Source organism: Meles meles, chromosome 16 (assembly GCF_922984935.1).
Source record: "Meles meles chromosome 16, mMelMel3.1 paternal haplotype, whole genome shotgun sequence".
Taxonomy (NCBI): domain Eukaryota; kingdom Metazoa; phylum Chordata; class Mammalia; order Carnivora; family Mustelidae; genus Meles; species Meles meles.
The window spans coordinates 7,497,654-7,522,526 of record NC_060081.1 but is presented as its reverse complement, the minus strand read 5'-3'; the positions used below and the strand labels follow the sequence as shown (position 1 = coordinate 7,522,526).

General features: G+C 35.6%; 1 protein-coding gene across 1 annotated transcript; it reads right to left on the bottom strand.

The window, feature by feature from the left end:
• Positions 1-16,335: 16,335 nt before the first annotated feature.
• Positions 16,336-17,274, bottom strand: LOC123926331 (olfactory receptor 2L5-like). The gene is given in 1 exon segment (XM_045980087.1): positions 16,336-17,274. A coding segment is annotated over 1 exon segment (939 nt).
• Positions 17,275-24,873: the final 7,599 nt, after the last annotated feature.

The window sequence follows — 24,873 nt, the reverse complement described above, 5'->3', positions numbered from 1 at the left end:
TTTTTAGAAATGGTAGAAAGAGAACAAAGTAGCAAGAAAACAAAGACACTAATATCAAAAGATATATACACCCGGGGGCGCCTGGGTGGCTCAGTGGATTAAGCCGCTGCCTTCGGCTCAGGTCATGATCTCAGGTTCCTGGGATCGAGCCCCACATCGGGCTCTCTGCTCCGCGGGGAGCCTGCTTCCTCCTCTCTCTCTGCCTGCCTCTCTGCCTACTTGTGATCTCTCTCTCTGTCAAATAAATAAAATCTTTAAAAAAAAAAAAGATATATACACCCTATGTTGTTTCAACATTATTAACAATAGCCAATATATGGAAGAAACTCTACTTCCCATTTATAAATGTAAAGATAAAGTAGTGGTATAGCTTATATAGATATAAGATGATAGAGATCATACATAGATAGATGATGGATAGAATTATAGATAGAATGGACTATTACTCAGCCATAAAAAGGAATGAAATGTTGCCATTTGAAACAATATGTTTGGAACTAGAGGTTAATCCTAAATGAAACAAGACAGTCAAAAACAAGTACCCTATAATTTCACTCTTTGGAACTTAGGGAACTATTGGAACTATTAGGAATTATTGGAACTTAGGAAATAGAACAACAAATAACAACAAAAGAGAGAGAATTAGCTAGGTAGCTTCCAAATAATTCTGAAAACCTGTAACCTCAGTCAGAGATCTAAGAAAAGAATAGCTTCAAATCTACAAATAGAAAATCAACCATTTTCTGCATTTAGGAGGTACGGGGAATGGATTTTGAGCCAACATGTAGTAAGATAAACCAGGGAGGGGAGGGAATATCCAGAAGCCAACTACCAAAAAGTGACACAGCAGTAGAGCTCAAAATTAGAAGTTTCAGATGTCTGCTCCAGTGAGAAACATCCCTGTGTGAAAAACACCCATGTGGCAAAGCAGGGCAGTGTCAGGATTCCGGGGGTCACAGGGAGACAGGGAGTGCCATAGTGAGGCAGAGATCCTTGTCATCAGAGCCAGGAAGCCAGTGCTCCATGCAATCCATGCCCTCTGTAATTCCCATCACCAGGCCAGCCCATAAAGCTACTATCCTTCCCTCTAAAACACTCAGTGTGTTTTTCAGAGTCCACAGTTTCTCATGCTTCATCTCCCTCTCTGATTAGCCCCTTCACTTTTTGCTTCCTTCTCCTAATGTCCTCCAAGTCAGTCCTTATGTTACACAAGTAAGTGAAACCATATGATAATTGACTTTCTCTCCTTGACTTATTTTATTCAGCATATTCTCTTCCAGCCCCATTCAAGTTGATGCAAATGGTGGATATTCACCCTTTCTGATGGCTGAGTGATATTCCGTTGTATATATGGAACACATGTTCTTTATCCATTCTTCTGTTGAAGGGCATCTTGTTTCCTTCCACATTTCAGCTATTGTGTATATTTCTCTTATAAACATTGGGATGGATGTGCCCTTTCTTTTCACTACATCTGTATCTTCAGGATAAGTACTCAATAGTGCAATTGCTGGGTCATAGGATAACTCTATTTTTTTTTTCCATTTTATTTATTTTTTCAGCGTAACAGTATTCATTCTTTTTGCACAACACCCAGTGCTCCATGCAAAACGTGCTCTCCCCATTACCCACCACCTGTTCCCCCAACCTCCCACCCCTGACCCTTCAAAACCCTCAGGTTGCTTTTCAGAGTCCATAGTCTCTTATGGTTCGCCTCCCCTTCCAAATATTTTTTTAATTTTTTGAAGAATCTCTACACTGTTTTCCAAAGTGTCCTTACCAACTTGCATGCCCACCAACACTATTATATGGTTCCCTTTTCTCCACATCTTCTCCAACATTTGCTGTTCACTGTCTTGTTAATTTTAGCCATTCTGACTGGTATAAAGTTGTATCCCAATGTGCTTTTGATTTGAATTTCCCTGATGGCTAATGATGAACATTTTTTCATATGTCTGTCAACCATTTTTATGTCTTCTTTGGAGATGTGTCTGTTCATGTTTTCTGCCCATTTTTTTCCTTGATTACTTATGTTTTGGATGTTGAGTCTGAGAAGTTCTTCATAGATCCTGGATACCAGCCCTTTACCTGTAGTGTCATTTGCAAATATCTTCTACCATACCTTGGGTTGCCTCGTTATTTTGTTGAATGTTTCCTTTGCTGTGCAGAAGCTTTTGATCTTGATGAAGTCTCCAACCTTCATGTTTTGCCTTTCCTTTCTTTTGGAGACATGTCCATTTTGATGGATTCCTGGCTCATTTTGAGATCTTTCATCCATTTAGAGTTTATCTTTGTATATGATGTAAGAGAATGGTTGAGTTTCACTTTTCTGTACAAGGATGGCCATTTTTCACAGCACCATTTATTGAAGAGACTGTCTTTTTTCCACTGGGTATTTTTTTAACTGCTTTGTCAAAGATGAGTTAACCATAGACCTGAGGGTCAATTTCTGGAGTCTCAATTCTGTTCCATTGATCTATGTGTCTGTTTTTGTGCCAATACTCTGCTGTCTTGGTGATCATAACTTTGTAATATAGCTTGAAATCAGGCCATGAGATATCCCCAACTTTGTTTTGTTCTGTTTTGCTTCGTTTTGACATTTCCTAGGTGAGTTGGGGTCTTTTCTGGTACCATACAAATTTTAGGTTTGTTCCAGCTCTTTGAAAAATATCGTTGGTATTTTGATCTGGATGGCATTGAAATTATGGATTCTTGTGGGCAGCATATACATCTTTACAATGCTTATTTTTAGATCCATGAGCATGGAATATTTTTCCATTTCTTCGTGTCTTCCTCAATTTATTTCATAGGTGTTCTGTATTTTCTTAAGTATAGATCCTTTACCTCTTTGGTTAGGTATTTTCCTAGGTATCTTACAGGTTTTGGTGCTATTTTAAATACAATGGATTTCTTAATTTCACTTTCTATAATTAAATTATCTGTGTAAAGGAAAGCAAATGATTTCTATGCATTGACTTTGTATCCTGCCACATTACTGAATTGCTGTATGAGATCTAGTAATTTGAGGGTGGAGTCTTTAGGGTTTTCCACCTTAAGTATATCATATCCTGAGAGAGAGAAAGTTTGACTTCCTATCTGCCAATCTGAATACATTTAATTTCTTTCTTTTTTTTTTTGTCTAATTGCTGATGCTAGGACTTCTAGCACTATATTGAACAATAGTGGTAAGGGTGGGCATCCTTGTCGTGTTCCTTTTCTTAAGGGAGAATCTCTCAGCTTTTCCCCATAGAAAATCATATACACTGTGTGCTTTTCATGGATGACTTTTATAAAATTGGGGAATGTTCCTCTATCTCTATACTCTGAAGAGTTTTAATCAGGAAAGGATACCATATTCTGTCAAATGCATTTTTTCTGCATCAGTTGAGAGGATCATATGGTTCTTGTCTTTCTTCTTATTAATGGGTTCTATCACATTGATTGATTTGCAAATGTTGAACCACCCTTGAATCCCAGAAATAAATCCCATCTGGTCATGATGAATAATCCTTTTTTTTTTTTTGATTTTTTTTGATTTTTTTAATTTATTTGACAGAGAGAGATCACAAGTAGATAGAGAGGCAGGCAGAGAGAGAGAGAGAGGGAAGCAGGCTCCCTGCTGAGCAGAGAGCCTGATGTGGGACTCGATCCCAGGACCCCGAGATCATGACCTGAGCCGAAGGCAGTGGCTTAACCCACTGAGCCACCCAGGTGCCCCGAATAATCCTTTTAATGTACTCCTGGATTCTCCTGGTTAGGCTTTTGTTGAGAATATTGGCATCCATATGCATCAGGAATATTGGTCTGCAATTCTCTTTTTTTATGGGATCTTTGCCTGGTTTGAGGAGCTAGGTAATTCTGGCCTCACAGACGGAGATTGGAAGTTTCCTTCTGTTTCTATATCTTGCATCAGTTTCAGGACAATAGATATTATTTCTTCTTTAAATGTTTGGTAAAATTCCCCTGGAAGCCATCTGGCCGTTGACTCTTGTATTTTTGGAGGTTTTTGATCACTGCCTCAATTTTGTTACTGGTTATTGATCTATTCAGATTGTCAATTTCTTCCTGTTTTAGTCTTGTTAGGTTATAGGTTTCCAGGAAGGTGTCCATTTCTTTCAGATTGCTTTATTTACTGGCATATAGTTAGTAGTAATAATTTCTAATAAGTGTTTCTATTTCCTCAGTGTTAGCTGTGATCTCCCACCCTTCATTCATGATTTCTAAGTTGGTTCCTTTCCCTTTTATTTTAGATAAGTCTGGCCAGATATTTACAGATCTTATTAATTATTTCAAAGAACCAGCTTCTGGTTTTGTTGATGTGTTCTACTGTTTTTTTCTGGTTTTATTCCATCGGTTTCTGCTCTAATCTTCATTATTTCTCTTCTCCTGCTTTGTTTAGGCTTTATTGGCAGTTCTTTGTCCAACTCTGTTAGGTTTTTGGATACTTTGTGTATTTGGGATTTTTCTACTTTTTTTTTGAATGAGTCTTGGATGACTGTGTATTTCCTCCTTAGGAATGTCTTTATAGTATCCCATATGTTTTGGACCAATATGTTTTCATTATCATTAGTTTCCATGAATTGTTTCAATTCTTTTTTTTTTAATGTCCAGGTTGGCCCAATCATTATTTAACAGGATGCTCTTTAACTTCCAAGTGTTTGATTTCCTTCTATTTTTTTTTCCTTGTCATTGAGTTCCAGGTTCAAGGCTTTGTGGTCTAAAAATATGCAGAGAATTATCTCAATATTTTGGTATCTTTTGAGACCTGATTTTTGAACAAGTACATGGTCTATTTTGAAGACATCTCCATGTGCCCTTGAAAAATAATGTGTATTCTATTGTTTTATGGTGGAATGTTCTGTATATATCTACAAAGTCCATTTTTTCCAATGTATTATTCAAAGCTCTTGTTTGTTAGACTTCTACTTAGATAATCTGTCCATTATTTTGGATGGAGTGTGGAGGTCTCCTACTATTAATGCAATAGTATCAATATAATTCTTTATTTTGGTTACCAGTTGAATTATTTTGTTGGTTGTTTTCATGTTGGTGGCATATATAGTTACAATTGTTAGATCTTCTTGTTGGTTAGACCCATTAAGTATGATAGATAATCCCTATTTATCTTTTACTATAGTCTTTAGCCTAAAATTTAATTAGTATGATATGATAATTGCTACCCCATATTTCTTTAGAGGTCTGTTGGCATGAAAGTTGGGTCTTCATCCCCTCACTTTCAATCTGGAGGTATCTTTAGGTTCAAAAAGAGTCTCTTTAGACAGCATATGGATGGTCCTCTCTTTATTCAGTCTGCAACCCTGTGTTGTTTCATGGGAGTATTTAGGGCATTCATGTTGTGAGTGACTTTTGAAAGATACAATTTTAGTGCCATCATATTGCCTGTGAAGTCCCTGTTTGTAGAGACTGTATATGTAAATGTCTATTCTATATGACTCTCAGGGTCTTCCTTCTATTACAGAGGTCCCCTTAATATTTCTTGCATGGCCAGCTTGATGGTTACATATGGTTTTGGTTTCTGCCAGTCCTAAAAGCTCCTTGTATCTCTTTACATTCTGAATGTCAACTTTGCTGGATAAAGTATTATTGGCTGCATGTTATTCTCACTTAGTACCCCAAATATGTCTTGCCAGCCCTTTCTGGCTTGCCAGGTTTTTTGTGGACAGGTCTGGCATTATTATTATGTTCCTCCCTCCATATGGAAGACGTCTCTTCCCCTTAGTTGCTCTCAGGATAGCGTCCTTGGTTCTAAGATTTGCAAGTTTTACTACTATATGCAGGGCCATTGGTCTGTTCTTATTGACTTTTGGGAGGGGTACTTTTTGCCTCTTGGACACAAGTGCTTGTTTCCTTCTCCAGATTAAGTTCTCAGCAAAAATTTTCTCAAATATTCCTTCTAGTCATCTCTCTCTCTCTCCACTCCCTCATGGATCCCAATGACATGAACATTTCATGATATCACTGATCTCTCTAAGTTTATTCTCATGGGCTTTTAACTGTTTATCCCAGGCCTCCTTGGCAACCTTCCTTTTTTTATCTTATCTACTATCTCATTAATTCATTCTTCTGACTCATTTATCCTGGCTCTCCCAGTACCTTGTTTAGACTGTATCTCATTCAGAGCATTTTAAGTTCAGCCTGATTAGATATCACTTCTGACCTTAGAGATTCTATATTGTAGTTAATGCTTTTCTCAAACCTAGCTATTGATTTCCTAATTGCTACCCTGAAGTCTATCTCTGACATCTGGCTTATATCCATACCCCTTCGGTTTGTAGCAGAGGCCATAGTCTCTGGTTCTTTTCTTTGTTGGAGATTCCTCCTCTTAGTTTTTCTGTTGAGGTCTAGTTGAGGGAATGTACAGTATTCAAAGTATTAACCACTACACAAACACAATACATCCATTTTGTGGGGACTTTAGGGTTGTTTTCCTTTTGTTCTTCCTGCCTGTCTTCTGGGATAAGTGTCTGCCACACTTTATTTATGCGACTCTACTTGGATTTTGTTGCCCTGCCCCGTGTCAGTGAGGTTGGCTCAGTGGAAACCCATTTCTTGAGATTTTGTTATCTGGTGGTTTTCTGTGTCTCTTCCAAAAGTAAGAACAAAAATATCCACACACAAACCTCTGACCCAGAGCTGAGAAATTGTGGTCTGCTCTTCACTGAGACTTCCAGGACACAGAGTCTCAATTTCTGTGTGTCCTGCTAATAACTGAAGCCTCCCTCTCTGGTGCTTGCTCACAGCAAGTCTCCCCGAGTTCTATTACAGGACTGGGGCATGTTCTGCCCTTTGTCCTTCTTAAACTGCAAGTTGCCCTGGGTTTACATGTGCACAGCCATAGTTCCTGGATCCTGAATAGGAGCTTCTCTAAAGACTTTTCCCTTTCATTACTTCTCTGTGAGTTTGTCCCCAGTCCCCTGGTGGATAATTTTGTGCTCCAGTGTTATATCACTTTCCCGGTGCCAGCTTATGGCAGCTCCTTCCCCCTTCTGTTTGTCTTCTGGTATCAGCCCACAGAATCATGACTCTTCCCTTCATGCCTCATGACCTCCACAGATTTTTCTGTTCATAGAGATTCAGTTATTTATGCACATATTATTACATCTCAGGCTGATTTCATGGGTGTTTGGAATGGCTGGTAGATATGCAACTAAATTTAGGGGACTAGTTGAAATAGGATTCCCTACTGTGCCATCTTGCCTAATTTCATAGATCTTGAACAAGGAGCTCAGTTGTAAAAGGAAGATAGACTTTTTTTGTTCAGCTACTTTTTAATTATATGATTGTAATGAATTAAGAGTGTGTTAAAGTCCCTCTAAAATGTTGATCCTTAATACATTTGGATTTTAACAACTTATTGCTTTTATAGTTAGAATTAAAAATTCTAAACCTTCAATAATGTTAAAGTTATGTGGCTATAAAACATTGGTATCAGCACAGACATGAAGCAGTATTAGGAACATTATAGGATTTAATATATAGGTAAAGCACCTAGAAATCTGACTGGCACATAGAAATTGATCAATAAATATTAACATTAGTTTGATATTTTACAGAAGTTCACATTAGGAAAATCCTTGTCTCAGGCTAAAATCAACACTAATTCAAATTAATCTCACCTTGTGACCTAATCCTAATTAACTTCATCATGTGACCTATTTCTGCCGGTAACCAAACTTACACAAATGCATCCTTTGACATTAAGCTCAACTTCTGAAAAACATTAGATATCTCTTCTTTTCATACATGCAGAAAAAATGGTTATCATTTTGGAATTAGAATGTTCAGGGAAATAGTAATGAAATATGTGTAATCATGTCATAAATGTATAAAAATGACAATGATATATGTACATTTCTGATTGAAAAATGTTCAGGAAGTATGATATGGTATAGGACCACACATCATTCAAAAATACAAACTGTATGTTATACATAAACAATAAATCTTGAAAGACTACATCAAAAACTAAGGATGTACTGTATGGTAACTAATATAAAATATTAATAATAATAATAAATGAAGCTTTCAGAAACGGAAAGAAAATGAGCTACAATCTGAGGGGCATCTGATGTCTCAAAACATGGCAAATGTGAGAAGACAATGGAGAAATGCCTTTCAAAATCAGAATGAAACTGGTTATTAACTTTGAATTCTTCTCCAAGCCAAAATAGAAATCAAATATAAAGTGAAATTATTTTACACATAAGTGGACCAAAAACATCAATATGCTATGAGATGAAGCCTAATATCCTATGAGTAGTGGCCACACTTAAGAGATTGACTGGTTGATAATCTCAACTGATAATATCTAAAGTTGGGAAATCAAGAAATAACAGCACTAGCATTAATTTAGTCATGTGTCATAAATACAGAATAAATAGCTAAAAGAATTTTAAGTGATTGGATTTGGGCAGCAAGACTGGGAGAGGAGAGATTGGAGCAAGATTACTGTCATTTTTATTATAACCCTTTTAGAAGTTTTTGAAGTTCAAATTCTGTACATGAGTACTGTGATAAAAATAAAAACTGTATTGAGTTTTAGTTCTGTGAAAAAAAAATACATCTTAACTGTTATACAAATCTATAATTTGTATATTTGATATTACTAAAAGGTAAAATATTATTATATATGATATACGAATTCATACTCTTAATAATATTTATTCATAAAGTTCAAATTCCATTCCATCTGGAAACTTTTAGTATTTCCTGTGCATCTGGCAGTATCCAAAATAATTATTACAGTCAATGAACTCTATTCTCACAAACCTCTACACATGCATCTCTTTTTATACATGAAGTGTCAAAGGAAATAAAACTAAACATATTCAAGATCACTAAAAAAATGGTGAATTCAGAAAAAAAAAGTCCTCTTGCTCTGGATCCTAAGTGAAAATTTTTCTGTAAGTGACAATTACTGAATTTTAGCTGAAATTTCACTACAACAACTGTTAAATTTTCAATCTGGTGCAGATAAATAAATGCTTATACAACTGAATTATATTTGTGTTTGTTTTGAAGGGAACATACTTGTTTAATTGGGGCCTTTGAGGGAACATGAAATAATTGTGCTACTGTGTACCTAAGGAAACAGAGAGGCATACAAGGGACATTTACTCTGAGGGGAGTGCAGGTAGAATTTTAATTTGTCCCAAGTCTGTTTGGTAAAGAGATTTTGTGTTACTATTTAACCTCCTTAGTTTGTTGATAATGTATGGCCCTGACATCAAGGGAATATGAAACACTCTGGATACTTTTATGCATAATGCTTCCATTCATGTAAATAGTTTCCTGGTGATACCTTGAGGAAAAAGTAATAACAGGTAATCACTTCTATATACTATTTGAAAAAAATACTTTTACTTGATATTAAAATTTTAGTTAAATATTAGGCTTTATGATGACCAAAATACTGTTTGGATTAGATGAATAGTTATCCTGTTCAACATCATCAGTCTTGCGTTTGCAACACAATGAAAAGTAAAGTTACAAAATTATATATTTCCATATTTAATTCAGTATATGTAGTAGTAAAATTGAGAAATAATTTTAATTACCAAATTTATATACTTACCACGTGCCTGATACCATATATTCTTTGGAAATGTTTAATAACAGCAGAAGTAAAACTGGGAAAAGACAATGTTTAAATTGTTTTATATAAATATACTTGATATTGCTAGACTAAGGGATAAATGAAATTGGCACATTGTAAACTGAGGATGGTACCAAAATGGATAAAGAGTAGGTCTAAATATATTTGTAAACTCTACCCAGCCTAATGAATTCAAGAGAAAATGGAAAGATGGATCAATAGGACCACTGGAACTGACTTTGTTCTTCTGGGGCTGTTTCATCACATCCAGTTTCTCTTCACTCTCATCTTCCTGGTTTTCCTTGCAGCCCTTAGTGGTAATGTTATGTTGATGATTCTTATTTGGTTTCATTCTCTCCTCCATACTCTTATGTATTTCCTTCTCAGTCAGCTCTAATGGATCTATTTTATAGCTCTACTTTTGTTCCCAAGATAGCCATTGACTTTTTGTCTGGAAGAAACAGCATTTCGTATATCGGTTGTGGAATTCAGCATTTCCTCTTCATGACTCTTATGCAAGTAGAGTGTCTTCTTCTGGCAGTAATGGCTTATGATCGCTATGTAGCTATATGCCACCCCCTCCATTACACAGTTCTCATGTGTCCTGTAGTCTGTGCTTCCATGGTTACTAGCACTTGCCTGGGCACACTTCTAAATGCCTTGACCCATGTTATCGATACTCTGAGTCTCCCTTACTGTGTCTCCAGGGAAAGTCATCATTTCTTTTGTGAGATCCCAACACTCCTGAACTTGTTTGTGCTGACCCTTCTCTATGAAAATGCTCTTTTAATCAGTGGTGCTCTCTCCCTCTGTTTTTTTTTTTAATTATTATTATATTTTACCCCATTTTATTTTTACTTCTTTTTCCTTATGTTCATCAGTTTTATTTCTTAAGTTGCACATAACAGTGAAATCATATGGTATTTGTCTTTCTTTTAATGACTTATTTTGTTTACTATAATGTCCTCTATTTCCATCTGCATTGTTGCAAATAAGAATATTATTTTAGACAGTTGAGTAATATTCCATTGTCTATACACAACATCTTTCTCCATTCACCCATTGATGGACATCTTGGCTCTTTCCATATTTTGGCTATTGTGGACAGTGCTGTCGTAAGTATTGGGGTGCTTGTGCTCCATCAGATCACTAATTTTGTATCCTCTGCATAAGAACCCACCAGGGAAATTGCTGGGTCACAGACTAGTTCTATTTTTTTAAGTTTTTGAGGTGCCACCATACTGTTTTCCAGAGTGGCTACACCTGGTTGCATTCCTACCAACAGTGTAAGAGGGTTCTCCTTTCTCTGCATCCTTCCCAACATTTGTTGTCAATTTTCGACATTCTGACTGGTATGGGTGGTATCTCCTTGTGGTTTTAATTTGTATTTCCCTGATCCTAAGTGATGTGGAACATTTTTCCAAGTGTCTGTTGACCATTTGTATGTCTTCTTTGGAGAAATATCTGTTCATGCATTCTGTCCATTTCTTCACTGGATTATTTGTTTGTTTGTTTGGTTTTATTTTTGTTTTTGGATGCTGAATTTGAGAAGTTCTTTGTAGATTTTGGATACAAGCCCTTTATCTGATATGTCATTTGAAAATATCTTTTCCCATTATGTAGATTGCCTTTTAGTTTTGTTGACTGTTTTCTTTGTTGTGAAAAAGCTTGATGTCTTGATGAAGTCCCAATAGTTCAATTTGCTTTGGCTTCCCTTGCCTTTGGAGATGTGTCTAACAAGAAGTTGCAGTGGCTAAGGTGAAAGAGGTTGCTGTCTCTCTTCTCCTCTATGATTTTGCTGGATTCCTGTCTCAAATTGTGATCTTTGATCCACTTTCAGTTTATCTTCATGAATGGTGTAAGAAAATGGTCCAGTTTCATTCCTCTCCAATGGCCATCCCATTTTCCTACCAGGAATGGATGTTGTGCTTTGTCAAATGCTTCTTCTGCATTTGTTGAAAGGATCATACGTTTCTTATACTTTCTTTTATTAATGTGGTGCATTATGTTTACATATTTGTTCAAAACCCCCCTTGCAACACAGGAATAAATCTCATTTGCACATGGTGAACGATTCTTTTAAAGTATTGTTGGATTTTATTGGAAGTATTTTACTGAGAATTTTTGCATCCATGTTTATCAGAGATATTGGGCTATCATTCTCTTTGTTACTGGAGTCTATGCGGTTTTGTTACCAAGGCAATGCTGAGATAATGCTGAACTCATAGAATGAATTTGGAAGTTTTCCTTCCATTTTTATTTTTTGGAATAATTTGAGAATAGGTATTAACTTTTCTTTAAATGTTTGGTAGAATTGTATAAAACCATCTGACCCTAGATTTCTGTTTCTGGGGAGTTTTGATTATTGTTTCATTTTCTTTGCTGGTTATCAGTTTTTTTCAAATTTTCTATTTCTTTCTACTTCAGTTTTGGCAGTTGATATGTATGTAGGAATTTATCCATTTCTTCCAGATTGTCCAGTTATTTGGTGTAGAGTGTTTCCTAATATTCTTTTATAATCATTTGTATTTTGGTGGTGTTGATTGCTATTTCTTCTGTCTCATTTGTGACTTTATTTATTTGGTCTTTTTTCTCTTTCTTTAATATCTATGGCTAAGGACTTATCAATTTAATTTTTCAGAGAACCAAGAACTGGTTTCATTGAATTCTTTTTTTCTTCTAAGTTTCTATATCATTTGTTTCTGCTGTAATCATTATTCTTTTTCATCTTCTGCTGGATTTAGACTTTATTATACCTATCCTAGTTTCTTTAATGTAAAGAAAGGTTGTTTATTTGAGATTATTGTTGCTCTTTGAGTTAAGTCTGCATTGCTATACAATTCCCTCTTCTGGCCACTTTGGCTGCATCCCAAGTTTTTGGACAATTGTTTTTATTTTCATGTGTTTCTACATATTTTTTTAAAATTTTCTTTGAATTCCTGGTTGATCCATTCATTGTTTAATACCATATTGTTTAACCACCATGTATTTATGAACATTTCAATTTTGGGGGGAGAGGGGGGTTTGACTTCAAGTTTCATTGTCTTGTGGTTGGAAAATACACATGGTATGATCCAAACTTTTTTTTTTCCTTGTTGTGGCCTGATTTGTGACCTAGTATTCTTTTCTGGAGAATTTCTCATATGCATTTGAAAAGAATGTGTATTCAGCTGCCTGAGGATTTAATGTTCTGCATATATCTGTTAGGACTATCTGGTCCTCTTTGTCTTTCAAATGGACAATTTCAGGCTATTACTGAGTTGTTCTCAGTCTCTCCATATACAAGAGATAGAATGTGTTATTAATGTTTTGTTTGGTCTTCTGTTAATCTATTTTCTACTACAGGGGGTGACTCAGCCAAGGACCTAGAAATGTAGAACCATTATTGTACCCCATATGAAGCATTTACTGAAAATATCAAGTACCATGCCTCTATTTACTTTGAATCAAACTAAGTCCAGAGACATGATGTGGCTTCCCTTAGGCCAGAGTATATCAAGGACTACAACAGATCATGGTCTCCTGATTTTCTCCATTATTCACTGCCTGTAAGAGATAAGGGGTCAGTTTGGAACATTTCTGCCAAATTTCAGAAACTTTCAGATTTTTTTCAGTGCACTGACAAAAAGAAGATATTCCCTCTATTTTCCTGGTTTGCATGATAACAATCTCTTCCTAGTCACTCATGCTAACTTTCTCAAGACTGGCCTCATGAGTGTGTGTCCTGTGTCCTTCACAGGGTCCCAGACGCCCAAAAGTTCTCTGCTTGGCTTAATGCCATGTTTTTGCCATTTTAAAGTTCTTAACAATTTTCTGTCTGAATCCATATGTGAGCAGAGGAGATGAGGGCAGCGTTGGCATTTGATTTTGGCCCAGCAATGACACCGGCACACATGGACTGAGGTAGTATGCTCAGAAAGCAGTCTCCCTGGCCGCCTCATAGGAACACACAAATCTTGCTCAGGGTGCCACAGAACCCAAATGGAGTAGCTCTGGTGGGACTGGGACAGTTTCCTGAATAATGACGACAGCAACAACTGCAGAGGCAGCAACAATGGTGGAAGGAGGCACAGCCAGGAGAAAGAAGAAGCCTGCCTGGCAAGCAATGACTCTAGGGGTAGTGTGGGATGACAATTTCAAAGCCCATTCCTGCATCATTTACAAAATTATTAATATCTAGCCTGAGATCCAGTCCAGGAAATGCTGTGTAGCTTAAGCAGTAGTTTTTTTTTGTTGTTTTTGTTTTTTTTAAGATTTTACTTATTTATTGGTGAGAGTGAGAGAGCACAAGCAGTGGGAACTGCTGGCAGAGGGAGAAGCAGTCTCCCTGTTGAGCAAAGAGCCCGACATGGGACTTGATCCTAGGACTGGGGTAATGACCTGAGCTGAAGGCAGACACCTAACCAAATGAGCCACACAGGCATCCCTTCAGCAGTAATCTTTATCAGTAAATTATCACAAAAGAAAGGCATACACATTATCATTTTAATAAAGTATTTTGGGAAGTTATTAGAATTGATAAAATAATCTAAATTCTAGAGTTTTAAAAAGTGCTGTAGCATTTCAAAATCAATGCCCACAGGTTTATAAATAAATGTACGATTTAGAAACCTTTAATATATTTAAAATTAATATGTTACTGATTAAAAAATATTTTATATAAGGCTTTAGAAACCAGATAGAAAAGAACGTGACAGTTTACATTGTCATTGAAGACACAGTGGTAAAATGAATGAATGGGTTTTGGAAATACGAAGTGACTTCCAGATTATTTTTCTTAAGATTTTTTATTTATTTATTTGACAGAATGAGAGAGATCACAACTAGGCAGAGAGGCAGGCAGAGGGAGAAGTGGAAGTAGGGTCCATGCTGAGCAGAGAGCCTGATGCAGGGCTTGATCCCAGAACCCTGAGATCATGACCTGAGCTGAAGGCAGAGGCTTACCCCACTGAGCCACCAAGGCACCCCTGGTTTCCAGATTCTATAGCAAGAACATAGATTATAATAAATTAGAAAAGATTCATTAAAATTATATTTACATCTTTTTCTTATTTTTTATGTTATGTTTGTCACTATAGAGTACATCATTAGTTTTTGATGTAGTAGCAAGTTGAGATTTATGTATAAATTGATGGGTTGAAATTGACTTATTAGAGAATGTTTTTAGAAAAAGTTTCCTGGAGAAAAATAAAATCTACCTGTACTAAAATTTATATTTGGATATAATGTATCTGACATTCAGCCTAATGCTTTCACCATGCATACATAGCCAAATAACTTAAGCAACAGAAACCTAAAGACTCCTCTCAAAATTAAAATTCAGCAAAAATTAATTGAAGCTTATCATTTGCAAGCAAGGAATAGCAACATTTTCAAGTCTGTAGGCAGAAAAATGAAGTTTTTAAGATAATACACTTCTGTAGAAATAAATTTGGAGAAAAGTGTGCTAAAGAATACTTGTGATCAATGAAGACATCACAGGACAGTGCAGTATTGTTAAGTATATATGAAATTATGAGACAAAATACTCTTCGTCATTTGTATTACATTGAATAGAAATTAATTGTGATAAAAATATGTATAGTTTAACTTCTTGCTTTTTGACATGTGGCATCATATTTGTACATGTGTGCACTACCCTGTAAATTATGTGGAGTGCAGCATGTCTCCTCTCTACCAAACCTGAGAAAATTAAGACTGTTTCTTCACTTACCACTGATGAAAAATAATATCAATCTACCCAGGAAGTTCAATTAATCTGAGAGGTTTTTGGTTGTTTTTTTTTTTTTTTTTGATTTAACAGTGGTATTAGTTTGGATATGCAATTTATCAATGAATATAACTAGTGTACAGATGCTGAGTTTCCCCAAACTGTTTCAATAAAACTATGAAATGTACTAAGTGAAAAATAAAATATTATGTGACAGACATATTTAACACAGGATGTCAGTGACAACTGTATATGTATATAGTGGGGGATTGTCCCTGAGATTCTTTAATCCGTAATAACTACACTAAATTTTTGACCCATTCAGCTTATAATTGACTGCACAGTTTCTTAATCTATGCTGGCATATCCAAGTCATTTCACCTTTCTTGAGGAAAGGTGATATCCATACGTGATATGGAATCACTATCCTAGGACTCATCTCCTTAAAAGAATGAGAAAATTATTATATTTTGTTCAGAATGATGTAAGAACTTTAGGATCCCTGGTGAAGTCTCAGTTAATCTTTCTAAAGCTAAGTTACCTTAAATTGAAAAAAAGGTAGTAATTGGCACAGATAAGTTATGAGTCTACTATGAGAAAATCAAGAATTTTTCTGACTTTCATTTATATCTACATATTAAGGAAACATTTATTTTTATGTTTACCTGTATTGGAAAGTAAATTTAAAATACTAGAACTTGTATGTATAATGAAAATTTCATTTAGACAGTTCCCATTTTCATTTCTGCATGACTGAGAACCATTTTCACAGAGTACATATTAGCAAAAAATGAGTGCATTTGAAACTTATGGAAAAAATTAAAACAAAAACAAGGCAAAAAAGGCCTCATAATCATGGATACTTGCAGAACAATTTTGTCCATACATGAGTGATTTTCTTTTTTTTTCTGATTTTAGTCCTTCCACTCAGCATAAAATAATATTTTAGTTACAGTACACGGATGAATGGATTTATGATCAATATTGGGTTCATACGTGAAAAATGTGTCTATATTTTTACAAAGCATACTTTCTGAATCATTCTTCTCAGGGCGCCCATCACTTCCTTGTTTCTCAGGCTGTAGATGATGGGGTTGAGCATTGGGGTCAGAATTGTGTAGAAGACAGCCAAGACCTTGTCGTCTGTTGGAGATCAGAAGGATCTTGGGCGTAGATAAGTGTAAGCAAAGGGTGCATAGTAGAAAGTCACCACAGTGAGGTGGGTGCTGCAGGTAGAATAGGCCTTCTTCCTCCCTTCTGTTGACTGCATGCGGCAGATGGCATGGAGCACCTGGCTATAGGAACATGCAATTCCAGTGAAAGGAAACACAAGAAGAAATGTGGTGCTCACAAACACTGTGTACTCATAGACCTGGGTGTCCACACAGGCCAAAGTCAACATGGTCGGAACATCACAAAAGAAATGGTTGATGGCTCTGGATCTACAATAAGGGATTCCAAAGGCATATATAGTGTGGGTACAGGAGTTGACTGAGCCCAATATCCAAGATCCTGTTATCATTAGCACACATACTCTTTTGCTCATTCGAGTGGAATAGTGGAGAGGAGAGCAAATAGCCACATAACGATCATAGGCCATAGAGGCCAATACTAATCCTTCTCCACCAGCTAAAGCCATGAAGAAGAAACTCTGAACTCCACACCCAATGAATGAAATAGACTTGTTTCCAGAGAGATAATCAGATGCCATCTTGGGGACAATGGTGGAGATGTAATTTAGGTCAATGAGAGAGAGCTGACTGAGTAAGAAATACATGGGTGTGTGGAGATGGGTGTCTAGGAAGATGAGGAGAATCATGGACAGGTTGCCAAACATAGCAATTAAAAAAATAAGAATAATGACAATAAAGAGGAATAGGCCAATTCTTTTTGGTGGGAACAACCCCAGTAGGATGAAATCAGCTCGTGTTTGAGTATAATTTTCCATGGAGCATTGATAGAATTTTCCGAAAAAGAGACAGGAAAGTAAGTTAAGGATGGAACAAGAGGATCTTTTGAATTTATAATTTTAGTCAGACTGTATTGTTGAAAATCTTACAACTCATATGAATAAGTGAGCTTTCCTATTTTTAGAAAAACAAAACAAAAACAAAAACAATTTATTTTTTGAACCAAAATTAAAATAAGGATGCAAAAGTTAGTAGCCTATATCTTTTCTAAGAAATCTTTGGAGTTATTTTAAAAACTCTCTCTCTCTGGGGCGCCTGGGTGGCTCAGCTGGTTAAAGCCTCTGCCTTCAGCTCAGGTCATGATGCCAGGGTCCTGGGATCGAGCCCCGCATCAGGCTCTCTGCTTAGCTGGGAGCCTGCTTCCTCCTCTCTCTCTGCCTGCCTCTCTGCCTACTTGTGATCTCTGTCTGTCAAATAAACAAATCTTTAAAAAAAAAAAACTCTCTCTCTCCCTCTCTCTCACTATATGTGTGTTTGTGTGTGTGTGTGTGTGTGTGTGTGTGTGTGTATATATAAAGAATTTATTAGGATAAGTATGCCTTACTACTGTACATGATTACAGTATTGCCAAATCAGAGGTTTACTCAAAATATTTGAATAAAAAATAAATTTAAATACATACTTTATATATTTATTTTAAGAATAATTTAGGATATAAAATATGATATAATAATTTAAGAATAAGTTAAAAATATTTATGGCCCATAAAGGAATATTTTCTTTCATATCTATGACTTAATTCTTTTTTTCTTTTTTTTAATTTTTATTAAATTTATTTTTTTTTCAGCGTAACAGTATTCATTGTTTTGCACAACACCCAGTGCTCCATGCAATACATGTCCTCCCTATTACCCACCACCTGGTATATCTATGACTTAATTCTGAAGCTCCAGCAACCTATCAGCTTCTGTTAAGAAGCAATATTTCCTTCTTGAATCCTCTTTTCACAGTGGCATCTAGTAAAACATCTTTGAAATCAGGTAAAATTATTTCTCTTGTCTGTTCTGAAATCATGAATGAATTTTTTTTATGTTCAGATAGCCACTCTATAGTACCACATTAGCTTTTGATGTATGTTCAATGATTCATTAGTTGCATGTAACACCCATGAATGAATCTTTATTGGCAAGGACTATTTATACAAAATAATTCTCTTCTGATTTCTCAACCAGTTTCTGAATGATAGAGTTCAAGGGTAATCTTCAACTAATTATTTAAACACCATACTAATGGTAGGTTTCACAAATCTGCCAGAGTTCTTCAAAATAGCATTTGTTTTATGTCTCTCTCTTTTTCTAATAATTAAATGATACACATTACTTTGTGGTACTTTCTCTTACTCGTTGTTTTCATTTATTTTCTTTTTCTTTTTTTTTTTTTGTTTGAATTCTAGTTATTTAACATACAGTGTAATATTAGTCTCAGGTGTATACTTTAGTGTTTCAATTCATTCACAGAACACCCCATGCTCCTCATAACATGTGTACTTTTAACCCCAATCCCCTATTTCATCCATTTCCCTATCCACCTCCTGTCTGCTAACTATCCTGTTTTTCTTTATAATTAAGATCTTCTTCTTGGTTTGCCTCCCTCTGTGTCTTTCTTTGGTCCTATAATCACTTGTTTGGGTTCTTAAATTCCACATATAACTGAAATGTTTTATTTAAAATTATAATTTAAATCAGTGTGTTAATTTAATCACATATGTTTGTCATTTCTCCATCTTAAAAAACAAATATCATGATGGTAAGGAGTATATATAAGTCAAAATAGAACAGGTGTCAAAAGTCCCAATGAGAGAGAAAATATTTCCGGGGCATTTGAAAACTGATTTTAGATAAAGGAGTGATCAAGTCACTTAAGTGGGAAAAAAGGAAATAACATTCTGAGGCTCTCTTGGAGGTGGGAGGACAAATTCTCCATTGACATCATGAATGAACAAGTTCCACACAGTCTGTAGTATCTTAGTCTTAAATACTACCCTAGATCCAAATGATACCATGCTTTCAGGGTGTCTCCAACACAAAACAAGAATATGCATATATACGTGCACACACAGAGAGACATATTCACACTCTCAATCATACACAAAAAATATGAGTAAAGATGGGAAAATGCAGAAATAGTTATCTAGTAGATTTCATATGCTCAGAAAGGCTTCTGCACAGCAAAGGAAACAGTCAACAAAACACAGAGGCAACCCACAGAATGCGAGAAGAAATGTGTAAATGACACTACAAACAAAGGGCTGATATCCAAAATATATAAAGAACTCTTCAAACTCAACACTCAAAAAACAGATAATCACATGAAAAATCGGCTGAAGACATGAACAGACACTTCTGCACTGAAGACATACAAATGGCTAACAATCACATGAAAAAATGTTCATCATCATTAGACATCAGAGTGATTCAAATCAAAACTACATTACACCTTACACCACTTAGATTGATCAAAATTAACAAGACAGTAAATTACATTTGTTGGAGAGGAAGTGGAGAAAGGGGAAAACACTTACATTGTTGGTAAGAATGTAAGTTGGTGCATTCACCTTGGAAAATATGGAGATCCCTTAGGAAATTAAAAACAGACAGAACCTATGACCCCACAATTGCACTACTTTGGGGTAAATACCCGAAGGATAGAGACATAGTGATAATAAGGGCCATCTGTACACCAATGTTCATAGCAGCAATGGCTACAATTACCAAACTGGAAAGAACCAAGATGCCTACCAACAGATGAATGGATAAAGAAGATATGGTCCATACATGCAATAGAATATTAGCCTCCATCAGAAGGATGAATGCCCAGTTTTGTATCAACATGGACAGGACTGGAGGAGATTGTCCTGAATGAAGTAAGTCAAGCAGAGAAAGTCAATTATCATATGGTTTCACTTACTTGTGGAGCATAAGGAATAACATGGAAGACATTAGGAGAAGGAAAGGAAAAGTGAATTGGGGGAAATCAGAGGAGACAAACCGTGAAAGACTGTTGACCCTGAGAAAAAAACCGAGGGTTTTTGGAATAGAGGGGGATGGGGTTTAGGTGAGACTGGTGGTGGGTATTAAGGAGGGGACGTATTGCATGAAGCACTGGATGTGGTGCATTAAAAAATTAATCTTGGAAAACTGAAAACAAAAACAAAATAAAATTTAAAAGAAAGAAAGAAATATGGGGGCATAATTATGAAATGTTATTAATTCACAATATAAATACCATTAGATAAATAAAAGTATAAGTCAGATAAAATGAAGGGCTCTTGCCAAATATATATGTGTGTGTATGTATGTATGTGTGTATGTGTGTGTGTGTATATATATATATATATAAACATGTTTATATGATAAAAAATTAAATCAAAATTTAAAAATATATTGAAGAAAGAAATGTACCAAAGTTTTAAAAGAAGCAACAAAACATGATAGATTGTCATTTTGAGAAGATAGAACTCAGGAATTAATATTTATGTATGCTTATTGTCATTTTAAAAATACATAAACCAGGGCACCTGGGTGGCTTCAGTGGGTTAGGCCTCTGCCTTAGGCTCAGGTCATGATCTCAGGGTCCTGGGATCAAGCCCCATTTTGGGCTTTCTGCTCAGCAAGGAGTCTGCTTCCCCCTATCTCTCTACATGCCTCTCTGCCTACTTGTGCTCTCTGTCTGTCGAATAAATAAAGAAAAATCTTTAAAAAAAATACATAAACCAAAATAACTATGTAATTATTATTATCAAAAGAAAATGTTTTTCAAAATTACATATATGGCCCACCATATTTAAACAGGATAAACAGAATGCAGAAAAAAAAACATGAAAAATATTCTATTGCAAAATGTGTTCTTTTTTTTAAAGATTTTATTTATTTATTTGAGTTAGCAAGAAAGAGAGCATGAGACAGAGAAAGCATGAGAGGGGGAGGGTCAGAGGGAAGAGCAGACTCCCCACTGAGCAGGGAGCACAATGGGGGACTCAATCCTGGGCTCAGGATCATGACCTGAGCCAAAGGCATTTGCTCCACTGACTGAGTCCCACAGGCACGCCACAAGATATTTTCTTGAGAATTATGAATATCTTCTTGAAACTATTTTCTTGAAAGGCTCAAAATTGCCTATAAACACATGGTCCTAAATATATCTTGACAGAGATAATAGTAACAATGATGAGAAATAAATAACAAGGAAATAGTTTTCTATAAATTGAAATGGTAACTAAAATATTAGGGTTTTTTTTTTCCCAAAAGATTTATTTATTTATTTATTTATTTATTTAAGAGAGCACACAAGCATTTAGGGAAAGGGAGAGAGAACGTCAAGCAACTCTATGCTGATCTCAGAGACCAACATGAAGCTTGATCTCACAACTGGGAAATGAGGAACTGAACTGAAACCAAGTCAATACTTAACTTACTGAGCCACTAAAGTGTCCCTAAATTATCAGGTTTTACAACTTATATTTTTGGCGTCTTAACAATATACACTAGAAGGTGGAAAATACCATTAACCTTGCCATTAATGGGAGGTAAAGAAATGGGCAGAAGACATGAACAGACAATTCTCAAAAGAAAACGTATGAGTGGCTAACAGACACATGAAGAAAAAGTTAAACATAACTAGCCATCAGGGAAATACAAATCAAAACCACAATGAAATACAACCTTATGCCAGCTAGAGTGGCTAAAATTAATAAGACAGGAAACAACAAGTGTTGGCAAGGATGTTGAGAAGGAGGAAGCCTCTTACACTGTTATGGGAATGCAAGGTGGTATAGTTTCTCTGGAAAACAGTATGGAGTTTCTTCAAGATTGTAAAAACCGAGAAAATTTATGACCCAGCAATTGCCCTATTCTGTATTTATTCCAAAGATACAGATGTAGTGAAAAGAAGAGGCACATGCACCCCAGTGTTCATAGCAGCAATGTTCACAATAGCCAAACTGTGGAAGGAGCTGAGATACCTTTCAACAAATGAAGGGATAAAGAAGATTCTGTCCATATATACAATGGGATATCATTCAGCCATCAGAGATGATGAATACCTCCCATTTACATTGATATGGATAGAACTAGAGGACATTTATGGAGTGAAATAAGTCAATGAGACAAACACAATTATCATATGGTTCCACTCGCACATGGAAGAAAAAGAATGGGCCAGAGGATAATAGGGGTGTGGAGGTGGAAACTGTATGGGAAAAAAATCAGAAAGGAAAATAAATCGTATGAGATTTTACACTCTGGGAAACAAACTGAGGGTGCAAAAAGGGAGGTGAGTAGAGGGATGGTCATTAAGGTGATGGTATTAAGGAGGGCATGTGATGTAATAAACACAGATAAATACTGAACTGATGAACTATTGAACATTGTATCAAAAACAATGATGTACTATACCTTGGATAATTGAATTTAAATAAAAATATGGGAGTAAATAGTCTGAAAGGATGAGAAAATGAAAAAAAAATGTGTCAGAGATAATTATATGTGCTGGAGGCACATCCTCTGTGGGTGGAGCCACGAGTCAAAAGATGTTATTTAGAATCTACTAAAGATAAACATATGAGTGGAAAATATGTGTAAATAGAAACAAAAAGTGGTAAAATGATATGAAATGTTTTCCTTGAAAATCAGAAGGAATGGGTAATAGGACCCTTGTTTTACTTTATGGTTGTTGACATCATGTTCTTACATTACTTGAATAAAACTAAACTGATATAAAACATACTGAAAGTATAACCAGAACAACTAGGCAAAATGAATAAATAAATAAATAAAATAAAACGACAAAAAATGGAAATAAAGAAATAAAGTTATCTTGGCTCACAAACATGATCTTATGTATAGAAAATTCCAAAGTGTCTACAAAAATATATTAGGAAAAGTAAACAAATTTAATATAGTTTCAAGATACAAAACCATTTGTTGGAGTGCCTGGGTGGCTCAGTGGGTTAAGACTCTGCCTCCAGCTCAGGTCATGATCTCAGGGTCCTGGGATTGAGCTCCTCATGAGGCTCTCTTCTGAGCATAAATCCTGCTTCCCCCTCTCTCTCTGCCCGCCTCTCTCTCTCTGCTTGTGATCTCTCTATATATATCAAATAAATAAATAAGTAATCTTAAAAAAATACTATTTGTTTACACAAAATCTCTTGTATACATAAAATAATGTGTAATGATAATATTTTAATTGTATGTTGCTGGAGGGGAGGTTGGTGGCGGGAATGGGATAATATGGTGATGGGTATTAAAGAGAACATGTGATGTTACGAGCACTGGGTGTTATATGTAACTAATGAAATCATTAAACTCTACATCAGAAACTAACAATGTCCTGTAAGTTGACTAATAGAATTTGAATTAAAAAATATAAGTTGCATTTACAATACCATCCAAAACAATAAAATACTCAGTGTATTGTAAAGATGGAAATTTCTGTGATTTGTCCTGCATAACCAACCACCCAGATCTACACGCACACAGGTAGGGTAAAGAATCTTGCGTGTGAGACTCACATTGCATAAGTGACTTTGGGAGACTGATTACTTCATATTAGCTGGCCTCTAGGTCAGAAGTAGCCCTTTTGGTCTGGATGACAAGAGCTATAAATCTTTCCTTGCATGCCTTCTTGCCTCCTGTAATGGAATCCATGAGGGGAGGAAAACACACAGAGCCCAGGTTCCTTGAAGATGTAAAGACATGATGACAAAAGAATGGAGCTCTCTCCCAACTGCACATAGGCAAACAAATGTTTACCTTCAGACTCCCTCATTTCCTTATAAATACAGCTGTTATAGTGATGGTCAACTGGAAATCTTACCTGAGGGGAGGACACTCTGCCTAGGACTCTCCATGCAGACTCCAGCCTGGCTGTCTCCACCAGGCTTCCCCAGCTGATGAGGTTGAATGTTGTAAGCACCGGATCTGATGTAAAGTGTCTTATTCTCCTTTACTGCTTACTATTGCCTTCCTCTATTTGCAGATTTCCCTTTTCTACTTTCTGTTTCTATTAGATTTTTATAAAATCAATATAGTGTTTTACCTCCTCAAAACAGAGTAGGGGTACCATGAATCTTTTATTTAGCACACTTAGGAATAAACTTAAGAAGGTGGAGAAATTTGTGCACTGAAAATCACAAAACATTGCTGAAAGAAGTTGAAGAAAGGACAAATAAATGAAGATAAACAGCCTGTGTTCATTCACTGTTGAACTTAATATTGTCAAGATATTAATAAACAAACTGTATATTCAATGAAATGCCTATAATAATCTCAAATGAGGATTTTGCAGAAATAAAAAATAGATCTTAGAATAAATATAAATTCTCAACTTACTCTGAATAGCCAAAACAATCATGAAATAATTAGAGAACTCACTCTTTCTGATAAAAATCTTACTAAATTAACTATGATAATAAAAACAGTGTAGTACTGTCATAAACATGGATACAAACTAATAAAATAGGTATATCAGAATAAACACTTCACATATATAGTCAAGTGATTTTCTAAAGAGTTGCCAAACCATTCAGTGGAGTCATCTTTTCAAAAAATTTTACAGAGAAACCTGGATATCCACATGAA